Genomic DNA, 20,779 nt, shown 5'->3' on the forward strand with positions numbered 1-20,779 from the left:
TGCTCTGGTAGAGGCATTTTGTATTTAGAGAATGTACAAAACATTTTTTAATAAAACAGAACTACATATGGAGGTAAGAAGAGAAAGCTTACCTTTCCTGGGTCATCTTTGGAGCGAGGCACTTTAAGAAAACACTTGTTCAACGAGAGATTGTGCCGTATTGAGTTCTGTAGGAGGAAAGAGAGACAGAAGTGTTTAGGTTGTTTATAGGTTAATGAGACTCCCGCATGATATTACAGTATAATAGTACCTAAAACCCGCATTTACATGCAGCCTATAGCGCGCTGTCAGACAGTGCTGTAGCAATCGTGAGTGTGTAGGGTCCCTGCAAATAAGAGAATATGAATAAAACACTGGGGTATTATAACCCAGCCTGCGTCATCTTTTCAGTGCTATGCAAAGCAACCGGGCCAGAAAAATATATTAAAGAGATTCATCTTGTTGCAGACGACAGCCTCAAAAAAAAAAAAAAAAAAAAAAAAAAAAAAAGGAAGGATGGTTAGGATGATAGCACAATATTGAGACTCCTAAACTCAATAATAAATATCCCTGACTTAACTATTTTTAACGACCCAGAGATTTTTCATAACTTCTGTGATTCCCACACATTCAAAAGCACTGAAACTGACGTGACAAAAAAAAAATCCTTGATAATTCCCATACATGAAGGATGTCCTGAGGTTAATTAAAAAAAAGAGCGAAAGATCCAGTTTAACAGCATTGTAATTAATTAATCATCCTGATTCTCAGACGGAAATGAATTATGCAAATAATTTCTTTTTTAACTTACACAATTCTTTAATGAGCAAAAGGTAATTTTTCAGCATGAGGGATGAATCAGCAGGAGGCAGCTTGAACGCACATCATGCCTTAATGCTCGGCGCGTTCCAGCTGGAGCTTAGCCAGCCACTTGGCTTAAGACACTAGAAACGCACAGGTTTTGAAATCATTTGACCAAATTGTTTTGACAGATGGGTGTGATATAAAAGCTCTGGGATCTTCGCATGTGCTGGTCTGGTGTGGAATGCGAGAGAAACGCTCAGAGAGGCAATTAGATGAAAATACTAAGCAAACACAATCCATGTTAATTTGTGATGTATTTGTATAAGAGAACTACCACAACATCTAATGAGGGCAATAACGGGCCATTTCCACTGGGCCGATCAGGGTTGATTGCAGGTGTGTGCTGGATGTTTAACAGTGGACCGAAGGGAGTCTCCGACTGCATCAGCAGTACCGAAACCATTAGACGCAATAAAGGTGAGCTCTGTAGGACGGCTGAACCTCAGAGTCCAAAAGATGCATGCAAAAAAAAAAAGGCAGGTCAGAGCAGTTACTGTGTAACCCGCCGCTGAACCTGACGGCATCTACGTATCTGTCCACAAACCCTAATCTTGTAGCGCATTAAAACTTTAGCCGCCACAGCAACTCTCCACACTGCAATATCTGAGGTTAGTCAGGCAGACAGCGTCATGGTCTCTCTGGAAAAAAACAAACACAATGTCAACTACTTAAGCCTGCTCTGCAATAGCGATGTGCACTTTGGGCATTTTGAATGCTTGGGTACTCGAAAGATATAACAGAAGAGTCTTTAGGTCAGAGAGGGCAGATAAAGGGAGATCTTTTTATTATAATAAATGTGCATCAGACTGTCATGCTTTAACTCATAGGTTTTGCAATCAACGCAGGCTTCCAACATCTGATGAAAAGAAACGGATCCGTTTTTGTTCAAAGTAACAATTCTGTGACAACCTTCTATCAGGTTAGGTTGCGACCAGCTAAGTGGACATGCAGGTCAGACAGGCAGGTCTCTTTCCCTGGCTGTCACGTTCTCTCTTTTGTCCTCCACTGCTTTAACTTTCCTCTCCCTCTCCCTTCACAGTCTCTCCCTCTTTCTCTGCTGGGGGCCAGAGGGTTCAAGGCTGGCTCAGCAGGGCTCCTGCAGACAGACACGGCTAATAAGCACTACTGCACCAGTCCAGTCTGTCTCCAACTCTCTATCAGGGGAACTAACCAGGAGAGCCGCAGGGCCAGCTGCCATTCTGACACACTGAGTTTGAGTGTGTGTGTGTGTGTGTGTGAGAGAGAGAAAAAAAGAAAGAGAAAAAGAATGACCCAAGAGAAAGTCAGAGTGTGACAGCTTACGTGTAGAAGCCCAGTCTGTGTTTATCAGATGGATCATGTATAGTGAAAGCTACCAAATCAAATGCATGTAACGCATTCAAAAAATTTAAATAAGTTAAAAAAATAAAAAAACGGTTACCTTTCACAATATAATCAATTTCAAAAGAATAAAAATTAGGTTTCATCCTAAATGGTTTTTTTTCTCTCCTCACAATAAAGAAGTCAATAGTTCAATATTGACAATAGACAATAGGTTGTGAATGCTATTTTGTGTTTAAGACATATTATACATGATGGCATGAAGTGCTACTATGTCTTACATCTTTGCACACTTAAGGTAGGACATGTTACTTGTCTAAATTCAGCAGAGACCTGCTTGTCAGTGAGCTATATCAGAGACGCACTTTTATCTTTTTTGACCCTGCTTTCAACCTGGAAATTGAGTTTTACTTTTTAATGAGTTACCAAACCGGTGTCTGCCTTAGATATCACTACATGTTAGCAAACACGCCATCTCTGACAGCATCTTAACATGCACATTGCTGGTGTAAAACCAAAGGTCGGCAGGTCACTAACAGACATAACAAATGACTTACAGAGCATAGAAATATTCCACATCTCATAAAATGATGTGCAGCTAACTGCTGATTCTGAATATCTTATGCTTGATTGCATAGATTACAGCTGGAGCTCAGAAGCACCGCAGTGCAGTGAAGTGATGAAGAGGAGGAAGAGAGCTGTAGGAGTCATCGAGGATGAGGAGCTACAATAAGAGGGTCAGACACTGAGCTCTGTGGGAGTGCCTGTCCATTACTGTCTCTGTGGGCTGAGATATACCTGCGTTTCACAGCGGGAACGCTCGCTGGTAACCCCCCGCACAAACTCGCACGTTGACAGTTAGTGCACCCATTCGCCCACTCACCCCTGGCCTCTCGCCCACCTCTTCCAACACGACAGAAGGGCAGGCGGGGGAAAGTGGGTCAGACTGACCTCCTCGTCCCGAGTTTCAAGCGCTCAGCGTGAGTCAAAGGGACAGGCCATGTCGCAGCGGAGTTCTTCATCAAGGACATACCGCAGTTCCATGCCTTCTCGGCCCAGGGAGCCCAGGTTACAACAGAACCATCCCATCAGTGCCCGCAAATCCAGCCTGACATCCTCACTCTACATACAGAGGAAGATTTTAAATTATGGTAGGGTTAGCCAAGAAACTGATGATGACTTAAATCACAAGATGAAACACATTTTAATCTCTGAAGGTCTTAATGTAAAGGGTCTCTATATGGCAAAGCAGAAATACACATTAAATTCACGTCAGGCTATTATTGTGCTGTAACGGAAAACTATATACACAATACATTAAGCAGTTTGCTTAATGCACTAATTAATTCCAGCCCATATAAAAAAAGGTCATATTTTTACCTTTTATGAACACATTCTACTAAAAATAATATTATCCGCAGAACTTATCACAGAAATAATCTTAATTTCATTCTTATGGGATGTCATATATATAGTCTGCATTGGTTCCTAAAGACACATTTAAAAATACAATTCGATGTGTAACGATTCGATAAAATCTCATGATACTGAACTCATGATACGATACTATTGGGATATTTTAAGTCAAAATAATATTTTTTATTTATTTTTTATTATTAAAATAATATTATTACAAATTATTCACAATTGCACCAACAAATATTTCCCCATTGCATTATTGTACATTATTGTAGTTCAATGTAGTAATGGTTAGTTTATCCAATAATTTTATTCTGCATTTACTTGCATGTTGTTTTCGTGCGTCACACAAATGCATTGGAATGTCCGTGTTTATTTCAAGTTTATGCGTGTTGTAAATCTGTTCATCATATAAAGCCATCGTGTCTCTTCAGAAGACTTGGATTAGACCACTCGAATTATAATTTTTACGGTGCCTTTATGAAAATTTTTTGTCAGAATTGAATGGACTAAATTGGGGAACAAAAATCTCTCAGGTTTCATAAAAAATATCTTAATTTGTGTTTGGAGGTTGAACAAAAATCTTATAGGTTTGAAACAACATGAGGGTGAGTACACGATGACAGAATTTTTTTTATTATAAAGAATATATTTTGCTATATAAAAACAACACAGCATAAAAAATTCATTCATTTAATATATTATGAAACATATAGAACGGAATAAAAGAAAATATATATTTTAAAGAATCTCTAACTTAGAAAAAAAAAATGAATTCATATAAAACATGCAGACACATGTAACAACTTGATGTTTCAACAACATTTCATAGATACTAGTTTGTTGGATAAAAAAATAAAAAAAACCTAGCATCTCAACACAAAATAACCAGGTATAATGTGATGTGTATGACCTAAGCATGAATTGATCATTTGGGGGCATGCGTCTAGCCACCAATCAAAATAAGTTTTAGCACAATGCTTCATTATCATACGAGAGGTGTGAAAAACAAAAAGAGCAAGTTTTGATTGAGTGAGACAGAAAAGGAGTGTTTCAATACTCCAGGGCATGGAGGACATCCCAAACACAGCCTGGAATTCCCAGCATTCCTCCATATACGCTGTGTGTCTTTTCTGTCCAGTGTACCAGTTCCCAGTTCGACGCATTCCATAGAGTATTTTATATCCTTTCTCTCTAAAGCTTTCAATATATTTGACGTATGGACTTATCCGCAAAACATGTTCAAGTTCCCTCAACCACAGCAGTTCCTGACAAGCCTTTTGCAAACACAGAAACGTACACAGGCATTTCTTAAGTTTACAATATCTCTACACACATTAGGGAATGTAGCACGTTGGCAGACTGTGTTTGTAGTGGGTGTGGGAAGATGCTGGAGCAGTTTTTTTTCCCATGTGTGTGGTGAGAGGAGGCACAAACGGTGCCCTTAACCAGACCCAAGGTGGAACGCACCATCCAGCTCGCAGACTAAACCTGCGAAATTATCCCCCACCTTTGACAGACAAGCCATGCGACTGCAGTCTGGAACTGGATGCAGTGAGGTTTTAATCCACTTAGAGCATGGAGAATCCCTCACCCTCGGCCACAGCCATGAGGACAGCATGACTGAGTGTGAGAGAGGCAGGAGCTGATAAGGTGCTAAGATGTGGGTGCCTCTTGTTAAATGAATAAGAGGAAGGCATCACACTGGCGCTGTACCTGAAGTCGGGCACTGTTTAAACCTGGTATTAACAAGTCTCAGGTGATCCTAGCACAAAAAAGCCACAGAATACAAGAAATATAAAATCACAACACTGACTGGCATACAAAATTAGTTACGCAAGTCTCGTGTAAACGTATGGACTTTACAAAATGTTCCAATAGGACTGTTATTCTTACATGTCAAAATACTGTAAAATGTTAATTGTTAGTTCAAGATACTTACGCAAAAACAATTATTAGCAAATTGAACCTTACTGTAAAGTGTTACCAATATGGATATACCTATAATGTAAGTAAAAAATTTAAATTGCAACCCCCCCCAAAAAAATGCAAGTATTATTAATGCAATTTACAATTGATTATTATTAAAATACTCAGTGCTGAACATGTGATTGATTGGATCACCAGAAACTAATCTTAATACCAGAAATAAACGGGTCTCTGAGTACTGATACCTATATTCACTATATATCGGTTTTATGAAAATACAAGTTATTTATAAATGGCTGACAATCACAAGAGGAAACGCACACCAAAGCAGAGCAAAACGGCATTTCTAACTTCAGCTTCAAGACAAACAACCCACATTCGAGCAGCAGTGGACGACTAGTTTAACGATTTCTCAACTTCATTTTCAAGGACTTCAAAGGTATTTGATCTCTTTTCTCTTGGCATCTAGTAGCAGTGTGTTGGCATGCAACATTTTTAAAGACCATTCGTTCTCTGATCTTTACTCGCTTATAAGTCGTTTTAATAAAACATGAAGATTTTGCTAGCTGCAGCAAAAATTAATGCCAAGGTGAAAACCTCAATAAACATAAAGAGCCCCATTACACTGAGATCTGAATAGCTCACAATAAGAACAAGTCGAGAAGCGGTGCGGTCAATATCGGTGTGATGTAATGCCGTGTGCGGTGTACTCGGTGAAGTATTGCGATAATTAAAATTTGCAGATGCCGTACAAAGTAATATAACACCTTGGGGGACTGACTAATTCAGAGTTTAAATTAAACCCATCTTTCATGTAAAGTATGTTAATTTATAAGACTAATAATACATGAGTACCGTGGTAAGTGAGCCCTGAACAGACACTAGACAATGCATGCAGATGATGGCACTGGCGCTTTTTGGGAATATTTTTCTCATCTTGACCAAATTAGTAAAAAAAAAAAAAATCCATCTGAGGAGATCTTGAGTACAGAGCCTGTGACTGTCAAACATCAAGTGTAAGTCTCTTTATTTATTTAAAAGACAAGAGTGTTGATGGAATAAATAAATACCTTAATAACCTCTTTATGCATCTTGAGAGTCTGGCTGCATGATCCTCTTATTTAAAAAGAGTTGAAAGTGGCAATGAAAGTCTTCCAAATGGACTTCCTCCTCTACATTAGTGTAGCTGTGTCAAACACTTTGCAAGGCGTTGCAAATTTTTCTATAGAAATATATACACACACACACACAACTGTGTGACCAGGTTCAGAAAGATACAAAGGATGACTATTCATTCAGATTTTCTTCCTGAGTTAGGCTGGCTTTGTCTCCCATGGTGGTTTTAAAGCAAAGAGAGCTTCAAGACCCAAGCTATTTCATACGACCTGACCTCTCTCTGGAGATTTCAAAAACCTCTGTATCGTTTTCTGCATGTGTTCAAGGCTGCAGTACTTCGCTTAGTTTAACAGTACAGAGTCCAATTTAAACAGCAACCGTTTAATAAGGGTTTAAAATGTTTTGGGGAGAAATTCACTGATGTAATTCTGACTAACAGGCCAAAAACTCAAAAACATGAAAAAACACTTGTCTGGAGTTTAATTAATGTTCTTTAAAGCTAGACTTTTAGCAAGGCATGTTCATAATTCAGAGCTGAGAGGTCAACAAAAAGAGTTTTCTTCATTTTCTAACAACCTTGAAGAATGACATTCAACTGAATCCTGCCTTGCTCAATGGCTCTGGTTTAGAGAGAATATATTTAGAGGATTAGCTTGATTTAATTCTTCTGTGCTATATAGTTATTGTTAGACAAAACAAAGAAACATGTCCTTCTACATAAACTACAGATAGATGCATTGCATTGCAACTATCACATTAAAAACCCATAATGTGAATGATGCATTTCCTACATTATGCAAACCAGATATTCAATGAGAAATAAAATATGGGTGGAACTTGGGAATAGACTGGATTGTGAAAAGTGGGCGATACACACCAGAATGTAGCCAGGTGGTTGGACACACACACACACAAAAGATGTATATGAGGCTAAGAATATGCATTAAGAATGCAAAGCAAATATTTTTTTTTACTTCATGTTGACTTTAAGGAAAATGGTCGCTAAGACAATATAATATAGCCTATAATATTACATAATATATATGTCTCATTCATTACTTCAGCAGATTAGAAATGAAAAAGCAAATTTCAGAGAGATTAAAGCATGGGACTAGTCAGATTTACCCATTTTCCCAGACTAAAATGCATGTTTGAGCCATTTTAACTGAAAGCAAATGTCAGTGCCCTTGGTTTGTCTACAGAACAAAACAGTAATGTTTTTTTATTTATTATTATTTTAAAGGCACTTTTTAAAAAGCCACTTAAATGCCCTAAATGAACTAAGGCCTAATCTTAATCTAAGCCCTGTCTGTGAAACCAGGAATTAGGGAAAAGGCCTGTGTCTTTATAAAATGTGTTATGAAAAAATATATAAAAAAAGTCAATCAGTAATACGTGAAAAAGCATCTGAGTTAAGCTAATGGTATTGTCCTGTTATTGACCTATTATGTCACGCAATGGCTTACTACCAACTAGGCTACTAATTTTACAGAAGCACAGCCATTGAATATGTTCCAAAAATTGACCCAACGGTTGAATAAATACTCCCAAAACAAGTGCAAAGTGAGAATATCAGCGATGTGGGATGTTAAAAATACAACTTACATGTGTACTACTGTTCAAAAGTTTGGGATCGGAAAGGTAAAAAAAAAAAAAAGGAATAAATACTTTTATTCAGCAATGATGCATTAAATTAATGACAGTAATGACATTTAAAACGTTACAAAAGATTTCTATTTCAAATAAATGTTGTTCTTTTGTATAACACATCTATCACGGTTTCCACAAAAACACTAAGCACCACAAATATTTTCAATATTGATAATAATAAGAATGTGAAGGATCATGTGACACTGAAGACTGGAGTAATGATGCTGAAAAGCTTTGCCACCACAGAAATCAATTAAATTTTAAAATATATTATAATTTAAAAATAGTTATTTAACATTTTAATAATATACCGCAATATTACTGTGTGATCAAATAACTGCAGCCTTGGTGAGCATTAGTCTTCTTTCAAAAACATTAAACCTCTGTGACATTACCTGCTAACAAACAGCAATAACCCATGTGCATTCTCATTTCAAATCACTGAACATTTTTTTATTTGCTGTAAACAACATCTCACACCGAGTCCTAACCAGACGCGATGCGATAAGATTCCAGCGACTAATAATTTGTCCGTCCACACTAGACGCGACTCCGAGATGCGTAAAAATCAATCAAAACCCACAGCCAATCAGAACAGCGTGTGGGCGGTCTCTCGCGGCAAGTGCACAGCACCAGAGAGTAATCTTAACGGCAATCGCAAGAAAATGGATAAGTAGGCTTCATAATCAAATTCACAAATATTACACCATTTAAACATTATTCAAATACATAGGCTACTGAGTTATTAAAACAATCTTTGTCAAATAATACACTTGTTTGTTCACAGTTTGAACGTTCTTGTTTCCATTTGTTTCATTTCAAGATCTGAGGTGAATTATCCATTGTTGCTTTTAAAGCTACAAAGCTGGGAGCACTAAATGATATTCAAAGTCACATTACACGCTTTTAACATGAAATAAAGCACATAAACAGTACCTGAGATTATCAATGCCACACTTTGTGTTTGTTGTTCCAGCGCGACCTCGCAGAAAAATAGAAAATGTTTCTAAAAATAGAATCGTCACGCGTCGCAGCTGGTTAGGACAAAAACTCTGATTAACATGGAAAAGATACCTTTTATAGCGTGTCGCGGCGCATGTAGTTAGGACACGGTGTCAGGTTCTGCTGCAAGTTACATGTAGGCCTACATTATGTAAATGTATTTATACATTTATAATGCATAGACTGATGTCTGTCTTGTATTTTACCAACAGAAACTGCAACTGATGCATCAAAAAAATAAAAAGGCTATGCCGGAAAAAGAGGTGAAAAACAATCAAAAGCCTAAAACAATTTTACACCACAATGAAAATATTTCCAAACTAGTGAGTAATCCGGTAACCCCAAACGGGTGGTGGTAAAAAACATAAAAAGCCATTGTGTATTAGTCCAGTAAAAATCAGGAATAGCTCACCGAGGCAGAGGGAGAACTTGGCACTTATGTGTAGCATAGCTGTTGAGTTTTTAAAGAGAGAGCTCTTTGCTCTGCTCTTCTCTGAGGAGCCACAGAAGGTTATGAAAGATTGCAAAGCAAAGACACGTCTCCCGGTTTATCCTCCCTGAAAGCCTTCGTGTGCTCTCAGTTCCAGATGAGCGATCTGATGAGAGCCATTTGTCAGGCCCTCCTCTTAATTATCAGCCGGCTCAGAGCGGCATCCTGCAACAGCCACTGACAATGGCACTTTGGGCCTTATTCAGCACTGCCTCAAAACTGCAGTCAGACAGAGACAAGGGGGGAAAAACAGGATTTGTCTGAGAGTGAACAGTGAAGTGAAAGATACTGAGCATTCTTCTCGTCTATTATAGAAGCGGAAGGTAGAGGCGGCGTATTTCCTCACGTCTCATCCCGTGGTTTTGTGCCACACGGATTGGTGGAAAGGAAAATAATTTAAATGTTATAATTTAGGTCCATGCCAACAGATAAAACACAGGGTTAAGGAGTTGCGTGGGAGATGTCCCTTTATAATCAGGGCTACGAAGAAGAAAATGAGAAGACAGTTGGGCAGAGTGCAGATATTAATACTAGGGGGGGAAATTGGTTTGTGGTTAGCTTCAAACAGCGTTTAAAAACAGCAAGCAGTGAGCAGACCGTCCAAACAGGAGTCAACTTGAGGTATTTTAAGGTGTGTTTACTACGTGTTCTAATGTTTTAAATAAAGAGACTAGATATATAATTTTATATATAACAAGTAAATAACACTTTCCCCTCACCATAACACATAACTTGATATACTTCAAGAACCACATTACACATTTTAGTCAGCCATACACATTTTACGGTTTACATGCATAACAAATATGCAGAAAACTAATACAAATCTGCTCTTTCTATAAACTCAATTACAAACACATTTACATTACATTTAAAACTATCTGTTTTTGTTTTGTTACAACATCAAAATGTAAACACGCATGTATAAATCATGACTTTATGAGAGTAAAATGTAATTGGCGAAAATTTAGACGTGCCAGTAAGTTTTCGCGTCAATTTTACGAATTTTCCTGATAAAATATTTTTGGAATTATCAGGTGTCTATTTGACTATTTGAAAATGGACATCAGTAAACAAATTCCATTTTTATATTTTATTTAAATGTACATTTTGAAATTATTAATTTTTACATTTATAAAATCACCTTAATGTTTGCTCATGAATAGTTTTAAAAATCAAGACTTAAAAAGACGTGCTAATAATTAACTTTAGAGACAATACAACACTGGCCCAATTGTGGAAGTAACAATTCCGTCAACTGCCCCGACTCCCCAAACACGAGTCTATCGCCGTCTGCAGTGCACTTGACGCTTGCCTTGCACAGATACAATTTTATGTTAAGCTCATTTTGAGAGAGAGAGAGAGAGAGAGAGAGAGAGAGAGAGAGAGAGAGAGAGAGAGAGAGAGAGAGAGAGAGAGAGAGAGAGAGAGAGAGAGAGAGAGAGAGAGAGAGAGAGAGAGAGAGAGAGAGAGAGAGAGAGAGAGAGAGAGAGAGAGAGAGAGAGAGAGAGAGAGAGACGCAGCGCCGCTGAATCACCTTATGATTAAAATAAAATTATTAAATGAATGATTAAAATTATGTGCAATACCCGCAATCCTGTGCCGAAATTCGAATTTTGGTTTGGGTCCATGTTGTGATGTACATTTGGAGATTCACCAGAGGGAAGACTTAAATATGTAGCTGCAGGTAGGAGGTCAGTTTATTAAAAATCATATTCAAATTGTTTATGCATGCAGAGAGTCTGAGGACTTATATCTAGCTGGCTGTAAGAACCTCCAGGAAATCCATAATACAACATTATCATAAGACCGGTGTCAAGATGCAATATGTACTGAGCTTCTTAGGATTTGAAACCTGATTCTTCAACAACTTTTGGTCTAACCAAATATATTGTTTTTAAGCATTGTATGTTACAGAGATGCACCAGTCGACCGGCCATCAATCAGAACAGGAAGGTTGCATTTTGGCTGATCTCTTTTCCGGGCTTGCACACAAACTGCACTGAAATAATTTCCCAAAATGTAATTTGTGTGGAAATATTCCGAAGTCTGTAAACAGGACATTAACACAGGCGGGAGACAGGACACGCTAAAGACAGGCACAGCAAGATTACTGTTCGCGATCCAATAAATATTGAAATAAATATAAAAATTGAATTGGGGAAGGGGTGTATATGAATTTATCTCGGAAGGGAACTGACTGTGTTCAGAAAAGTTTTGATGGCTTTTTCTTTCCCTCTCACCTCCGTATAATGCCTAATAAAGTAGTGTTTAGAAGTAGTGTTTTGTTTAAAGTGGTAACCAAGGAAATGCTATATCAATGCGGTTTCATAAGCGCCATCTACTGTCAGAGAGTGAATTTGCATTTTCATTCAGTCCATCTGCTGTTTTTGTTTTGTGCAGGTATGTTTTATGTAGCATCACGCCACAAAGCTAAAGTCAGAACATTCTAATTTGAATAAAAAACAACGGCTCATGTTACATGAGTTTCGCATTTTTGTTTGTATCATGATTAAAATGCAGTGGTTGCCTCTAATTTCAAATGGTTACAGACATTTATGTTCAAGGCCAATTTGGCCTGTTATAGAGCAAATAAACAACAAATAAATTTGCCTAAAGATAAAATTTGCCTATCAGGGCCTATTTGCTTGTAAAAAAAAAAATGGAATAGGCCATGAAAAATCATGATCGGTGCATTCCTTATATGTCGATTGTTTTAAATATGTTAAGTATTGCTTTAGTTGCTTAAATTTGCGATCCATATCAACTTTTATAGACTACCATTCAAAACTTAGGGATTGATACGATTTTTATATGGTTTTGAAAGAAGTCTTTTGTGCTCACCACGGCTGCATTTATTTGATCAAATATACAGTAAAAACAGTAATATTGTGAAATATAAGAACTTAAAATAACTTTTCTATTTTTAAAAAGTTATTTATTCCTGTAATGGCAAAGCTGAATTTTCAGCAGCCATTACTCCAGTCTTCAGTGTCACATGATCATTCAGAAACGTATTCAAATTATTATTAATGTTTAAAACGGTTGTGCTGCTTAAAGTCGACATGAAATCAAAATTGACCCCATTTACTTTGTTAGCGCTTATTACTAGTCTTGTGGTGAACAATTAATCCGTGCAAGCCAATACACTGAATTTTGTTTCCGCCGTGGTAATCTATAATCAAAATCTGAAAAGTTACTTCGGGTCTGGAATGGCGTTCCTTTTCTGATGACGTCAGTTTGACGGCTTGGGTTGAAATCGCTTAACCACTCCCCTCAAACCGTTAGTCGGCTATGAGCAGAGATGGAGAGGAGGAGCGCTAAAGTAAAACCCTGCCCTCTGTTCAATATTCCCTTTCACTAGGAAATATGTCAACACTGGAGAACTCATTTGCAACTTCCGGTTCACGCAGACTTTAAAGGGGTCCTATGATGCCCTTTTACGAAGTCTTGATTTTGTTTTTGGGGTGTAAAAGTGTTTCTCAACTGGTGGGTCTGAGTGGGTCGCGGACTGTGCAGTCAAAGAAAGTTTTCAGTTTTTAAAGATTCGTTTTTCTGATGCAAGACTTTAATTTTGAAAGACGTGCATGAAAGCTGATGACACTTCTGTCAGATGCATGAGAAAAAGCGAAAAACATTATTCTATCGTTAGCTTCGCAACTTGTTACAAAATAAAGTCTCTCACCTCAGAAAAAGGATGTATATCACTTAACAAAAGCGCAAAAGAAAAAGAAACAAAGAAAAGGTGACTGTTCAAGTTTGTTTAGATCAGTTTGCTCAATGTGCCTTTCATCATACATTATTATAAAGGGTCAAAACAATTTTTTGAGATAATATGCCAATTACATACTGCGAAAAATGTATCACAATATCACAATGAATCTTATTATACCTCCACCTTTAGTATGCTCCAAATGTGCTAAAAATAAAATAAAATTCACTGGTGCTTTAGACTATTACATTTAAAAGCTAACAAAATGGGAGCAGGCCTGAACACGCAAGGGTCACCAGCAAACCCCGAGTTTGGAACGGCCGCCGTGCACAAGTGGCTGATGAAGCAGCGACAGAAGAGAGTCCTCAGCACCACTAGCAAACGCAGCACTCATCCATCGCAGCTGTGAGAGTCGCCATTAATATTACAGGTGCTTAAAGCTCCATCTAGTCAATAACCACTATTACAGCCAATGGAGCTAATGAGGGGAGTAGAGGTGACAATCCAGTTCCCATATGCACAATGCAGCATGATCTCCTCACACTACTGTAAGACAGGGGCTGTTATGTGAACACTTCATTGTGCTAGTGGCCTCCAATCAGCATGATCAGATCGACAGAATACAACTGTTCAAGTCAATGCCGACAATTAGGCTCTTTGAAAACAAAATCGATCTGCTAGAGGGTCTGACAGTGGTGCAACGGCACTGCACGCTTTCAAGAAAGGGCAAAAAAAAAAAAAAAAAAAACACTTCGGAGAGGCTGTTTTGGCAAACCAAGGGAAACTCAGCATTCATTTATAACTGCGGACTGACACAAGAATCCCTCACACAACAGAGGCAGGCAGTCAATCAATCAACAGAACACACGGCCGACACGGCGAAGAGGGTGCCGAAGGTGGACAGGGAGCAGTCTTTTACACCTTTATCCATCTGAAGCTCGTACACAGACTTTCCCTTCAGGCAACGTTCTCCTTTAAACTGAAGTCGAGAAAACAAAACAGCAGATTCTTTGTGGTTTGACCAAGAAAGGGGCAACAAATACTCAAGTTTCCCATTTGAATTCAACTTAACACAGATCCAAAAGTCACAACCCTCCTATAGAGTCCATTAGCAAAGTTAATGTAAAACTGTCAAGCACAACGACCCATAAATAATACATTGCTGAGGTGAGGAAAGGCCGGGTACCCTTCTGCTCACTGCAGTCCCTCTAGTCAGACACTCCAGCCCTCTACAAGGCCACATTAATTGTCTAATTTTGAGGCAATTAGTTGGCAGTGAGAGGTTGTGGCCTTGCAGCCATAAGGAGGACAGAGGCTACAGGGGGCGGCAACCAGCAGCAGCACTTCTGCCCGTCTCTCTCTTCTGCTTGCTGACCAGACTCTCTCCACTGCAGCCCACGTCACCTTGAAAAGAAAGACGACTGCGTACAGACTCGGGCTGTATATCTCATCAAGAGTTTTCAGGGCCATGAAAAGTATTTTGGACACTTAAAACACGCTTAAAGGGACTGTATATCACTGCCATTTTATAAAATATCAAACCAAGTAGCACCTGCAATTAGAGGATGATGTGCTGCAATATATTGTAATTCTATTGGCCTAATAAAAAAAACTTAATTTCTGACACTGGCCCAAGGTCATTTTTAATAGAAGTGATTTTCCTTCACATTCACACAGGTGACCTATCAGAGTAACTTAGGTGTAGTTCACCACATTAACTATTGCATTTTATATTTATGTTTGACAAACAGAAAGGGCTTGATTGTTATAATGTACTTCTTTTCTAAACGCTTTACTTGTAAAGTGAGCTTGAGCCATTTTTAAATGCCACTTGGTTTGATGATTTGTTATCCAATACAATCACATACATTCATTATGACTTCAGTGTCCAAACATGTTTGGGGCTACTGTATGTGCACCCTAAAGCTTTTCTTCAATAAATTAGGATGGAAAAAGTGTATTGAGAGCACTGACACTGATAAATAGGCAATCATGAGTGAGGAATTGATGTGTCATATCCATGGCTGCTATGACCTGCGATTATACAGAGTGATGCAAAGATGCTGGAGCTTTGCCTGTCAATGGCTGTGGGACAGGAAGACAGCGTTGATTCCTGGCATCTCATCCATCACTGGTGGTGCTCCACTGCTAGGAGGCAGTGTCATTCTCTTCTCCTGAGTAAAGGGTAAATTCTGTAAGGACATAGTGCCTGTGGATGCACAAATCCTGTAGTGGCAAACTAATGATGATACCAGGCATGTGAAGTGAATTTTCTAATCTCGAGATGATTACAGAAATTGGGTTTCTGGCAAAAATAAAATAAATAATCCAAAAGACACATATTGCTTTGAAGCAGAGATCTTGTAATTTCTGCTGTTTCCTAGCGGGAATTTAAGTCAAAGGGGGAAAAAAAACAGGCACAGGATCAAAAAAGCCCGGTCTAACTCATTAGACCTCAAAGTCGTGGCCTTCCCAGCTACCATCACAGACAAACCAAAGTCACCCAAAACCCAGATAGTAAAAGCATGGAGCTCAATGACATTTTCGATGTGGGAGCTCTATGTGAAGTCCCTGGGCAGTGTGCCATTTCCTCAGTGACACCACACACACGGTGCCACTCTGTCTGCAGCTCCTGCCTGCTAAAACCATGTCAGATGGGCATAAAATGAGATGAAACATTTCTGCCATGGCACATTTCCTATTGTTAAAAATCAGCATTGTACTGGTAATGGCTTGGCAGGTCTTCTTAATCTTTAAATTTGCATCTTCAAAAAAAGACTTGACAAGAAGGGTTAGGTTTGCTAAAGAGAAAGCAAAGTAACCGAGTAACTTATGGATAATTACTTTAAAACGCACGTGCTATTTTGTATGGCTGTTGTGCATTTGCCAGTATTCTGGAAGAGGTGCTCCTCACGCAAACTTCAATGCCAGTTAACTCAATCTCCCGTTACACTGAGTCTTCATACTATTAACATAGACATTTTCTCTCCTCATGCACAAATACGAGTAGACAGAAAGACAGAGGATATAGTGACTGATAAATAAGAGTTTCCATGATAATGGAATATTTTTTTTCAAAAAATGTATTGTAGTTTAATGTGGAAATTCATTTATTTAAAATGTTTCTTTCCTTTAACGCCATTCCAGCTTTTATGGCTATATTCATGGTGAGAGCAAGGTATTTATTCAAAAATAAAACTAAAGATTAAGATTAATGGTGGAAATTATAAAAACTATCAACTATATGTAATTTTATGTCAAGTTCTACCAACTTTATATAAAAACGAAATTTAATACAGGCTTAATCTTAGAAGAGGTGTGTGAGAGTCACTATGTAAGAATTGCATTAATATATATTCGATTTTGAATAATTTATTAAATACAAAAGCATTATTGTCACAGATTCTATAACATCTGCAATGTAAAAGATCTGCATTTCCATCAAATAACAGTTCTATAGGAACACCGGATTACTTAAATTATAGACAATTCATTATATCAAAACAATGACCAGGAGGCCTAGAAGAGGAGAATCCATGACACACAATTCATTAAAAATCAGAGATGAAGAAAATCTTTTTCAAAGTGAACTGCACAACCATTTATGAAAATTACAATTTCATTTTTTTCTTCTTTGTATAATGCCTGCGGCAGCGACAGACCGTCCAACTCCAGCTTAAGCAGATTTCAGAGAGTAGATTCCGAGTTAAAGGCGGATTCCAAGGACCAGACTCTATTTATAGCATGCGCAAATTCATCATGGCTCAGCGCCTCTCTCTTGGGGCCAAATCACAGCAGCGACGAGAGGCCATGTTCAGGTCATCCCAGCCTCAATTAATAAAGAGCCGGGCATCCTCACCAGAATGAGGGAAGCTGCTGACTTGTTTAAAGGTTGGCATGATAACCGTGCTGAAGATTGTATTTATTTATTTATAAAGTGGTTTACGGAGAAAGCAAAAACAAGCATCTTAAGCAGAAGATGGCAATTAACTTCTGTGGGGGAGGAGGGAAAACGTACGTAGACGGAAATATGAAAACAGGAAGTTGAGAAATAAGGTACGAGAGGACAAGCAACCCCTTCAGCTGTGACTATATTCAAAATAAAGAATTCCTTAAACAAAGCAGTGAATACATAATAAAAATAGAGCACAGAGCTTATTTGGCCAACATTTAACAGTTTAGAATCTTCATCTGCTTTTAACCCCTAAGTGTCTGATGGAAAGGTGGCTGCTATTTTACAAGCAATAAGAAAAGCTAAAGAGGCAGAGATTTCACCGAAGTTCACCCAGGATTAAATGTTCCATGTCAGGTATTGACTTTGTAACAGGTCTCATTATCACTGTAGACTGGGTTAAATCAATCAATGAAGGACAAATGATTGATGTTTAGTGAGTGAAGTATAGCCTAAACCCACATGGACAGTAGGGAGCATTGGCTTCTTTTTTCTGTCTGTAAACGCTTACTGACAATATATATTTGTATTGTACTTTTAAAATAAAGCATGGAAATGACTAGTGACAGTGACAGCATTTACTGATCATGAAAACACATTATAGCGCAACTTGATTATTGTTTTTGAATAATGGTCTGGTCAGAGCAGCAAACAAGCAACTGCATCACAATGGGGCATTTTTTTTTAGTATGGAGTGACTTTTTAAAGAGTGTATACACACATGACATGCAAATAAATTAAAAAGATTTTTTAAAAGATGAAAAATAACAATATAATAACATTGAAGCAATCCAACAGCAAAACATAAACAATAGTTGTATTGTAGTAAAAAAAAAAAACTCAAAATCAGCATATTAGCAAGTTAGAATGATTTCTGAAGGATCATGTGAGACTTGAGTAATGACTGCTGAAAATTCAGCTTTGCCATTTTAAACTGCATTTTATCTAAATTAAAATAGGAAACAGTTAGCCTATTTAAAATGAACAATATTTCACAATATTACTGTTTTGATAAAATAAATGCAGCCTTAGAAACATTTAAAATAAGATACTTTTTTTTTAAACATTAAAACAATTTGAATAACCCCAAACGTTTGAACGATAGTGTACAGAGAATGACAATCTCTCCCTAGAATATTCAACTAGTCGTTTGATCTACCTGCCAAGTACTGAAGTAGTCAAAAGTAGTGCATTCCCCATTTAAAGACAAAGAATAGATCATGACTGGTTACAGCACCACTGGATAAAATGCTTCAAGACATCAGTCTCTTCCACAAGCTTTGCCAAAGTCAATTCTGTGCTTTGTGAGGTGTAGCGAGTGCCCTCTCTGCCAGCTCCACCTGGTGAGCCGCTACGCTTTCTGCCCACCTACTCTGAGTGAGCGGCGGGGTACGAGTGGGATGGGGCAAGGTGAGGCTGGTAGGCGGGCGGCCAGGCGGGAGCTTCCTGACACGAGAGCCAGACAAACAGCAGGATCAAACTGGCTACGGCATGAATCACCACCACTCCCACCACTGACACAGCCACTTCTGCTGCTACCACATTAAAAACAGAGAGATAGAGAGAGGCTGCGTACTAAATGTATGCAACAACACAGGCCCAATAATTGCACATTAGATGATCAAATCTGATGTACTGAAGGTGACTGTATTTTTAGAAAAAAATATCAGGAAGCAGTTTAAAAATGAAATGCCCGACCGCGTAATGATCCTGGCTAGAGGATTAAACTGAAAATCAGAGTGCGCTGAAGCAATTTTACATCTTAATATTCCAAACCCTGCATACCAAGCCTGAGTCGAGAGATAGGACGAGTGCAATACCTGGGCTTCTACATTTAAATAAAAGCAAGGGGAGTTGGGATTTGGGCTGTTTAGTTACTTAAGAGATAGTGTTCCCGGCTTGCAAGTAAATAACGCCCTGGGGTGGTGAAGCGGTCCCCCAAATCACTTATTAGGGAAAAAAACGGTCAATCGCCCCTAGCTTCCATTATTATGTCGGCAGCCCAGCAGCGGGTGCAACCTTTGATCTGTTTAGGTTGGTGAGCATTTGCATTTCATAATGAGATCAAAGAAGAAGGTTCGGACACTCCACAAGTGCCAACAGCGGTTTTAAACAGGGCAAGACTCAAACTCGCCTATTGCATTTATCCATTTTCGCAGGCCGAAACAGCTTTGGAGTGTCAACGGCTACGCCGTTTGTGAGGAATTATGCATTTGCACACTTTTTCGCCTGCATGCAGGTGTTGAAACGGGAGAATATCATGCCGGTAGCGACAGCAGAGATTCAAGAACAAACATTTCGAGCATATTTAAACTGGTAAGCATATTTAAGATGCGAGAACTGCTCTGGATTTTCGGCGGCGCTTCAGACGAGCAGTCTGAAGCACAATGAGATTCAGACTCGAGGTTCAAAAGCGGGTAAAGCGATGACCTGAAAAGCCACCCGGCCTTCCCGAAGCACTACTGGTAAATCATAAGGGAGCAATTAGGCAAGAAAATGCCAGAACCGCATTGTGTATTCTAAGGAGCAGAAGCCGTGGCAAAGCCATCATAAGCAGGCCGCGCTGTCACATCTGCTAGTGCCGCACGTTTTCAGAGTGCCTGATCAGATTACGGCCTGCTCTGTGGCCGGATTACAAACCTGTTGTGTAAACAGAGATTGAAAATTCTCGGCGGATAACAAGAGCTTTCGCATGGCTCGGGTCCTCCATAATCCTCTAACATCCATACATTTAATGCTTTTAAACTGAGGTTTAGCCTGGTTGCACTCCGTTACAGCTTCTATACAAGTGCTCTGAGGTCAAACGGGATGAGGTTGCTGGAACGCTCGGATCAGGTGGGCTGCGATGGCTTTCGCTTTAACCAGAGATAACCATGCAGAGACTCAAAGGGTGACCGGGTGCTAAGCATCTTGACCGAATTAAACACCTCATCAGTGACAAGTGGGTTTGACGGGGAACAGTGAGCCTCTCAACCCGATAGATGACAAATTAATCTAATTTGCTCTTTCACTCTTTACACCGAGGTAGCTTGCGTGCAGATAACTTGGAATTATGAGAACCGGACAAAGACGAGTGTATTACATAAGAGCTTTCAATAGGGATGGAGGATTACTTCTCGTGGTGACAGTCTAACTCTAAGCAATATATTGTATGCATAGTGGCTGTTCCAAGGCAGCAATACTGGATTGTTTAATTCAAACCATGTACAATAATTTGAGCTCTAATTCAAACCACTGTGGGATTGTGTATATATGTATAAACATGCCTGCATATAATATACTATATTACTGTACTATATACTATAATACTACTAATAAAACTGAATGCACTCTTTCATAGGTCATA

At 38.7% G+C, this 20,779-nt stretch overlaps 1 protein-coding gene across 3 annotated transcripts in view; it reads right to left on the minus strand.

The window, feature by feature from the left end:
• Positions 1-20,779, minus strand: part of foxj3 (forkhead box J3) — an 86,230-nt gene that overhangs the window by 26,449 nt on the left and 39,002 nt on the right. For all 3 annotated transcript variants that reach the window (XM_079597446.1, XM_079597445.1, XM_079597447.1), the window contains exon 3: positions 93-167. In XM_079597446.1, the coding sequence (XP_079453572.1) occupies positions 93-167 (75 nt within the window). The remainder of the gene's footprint in view (positions 1-92; positions 168-20,779) is intronic.

The sequence above is a fragment of the Phoxinus phoxinus genome (assembly GCF_949152265.1).
Source record: "Phoxinus phoxinus genome assembly, chromosome: 22".
Lineage (NCBI taxonomy): Eukaryota > Metazoa > Chordata > Actinopteri > Cypriniformes > Leuciscidae > Phoxinus > Phoxinus phoxinus.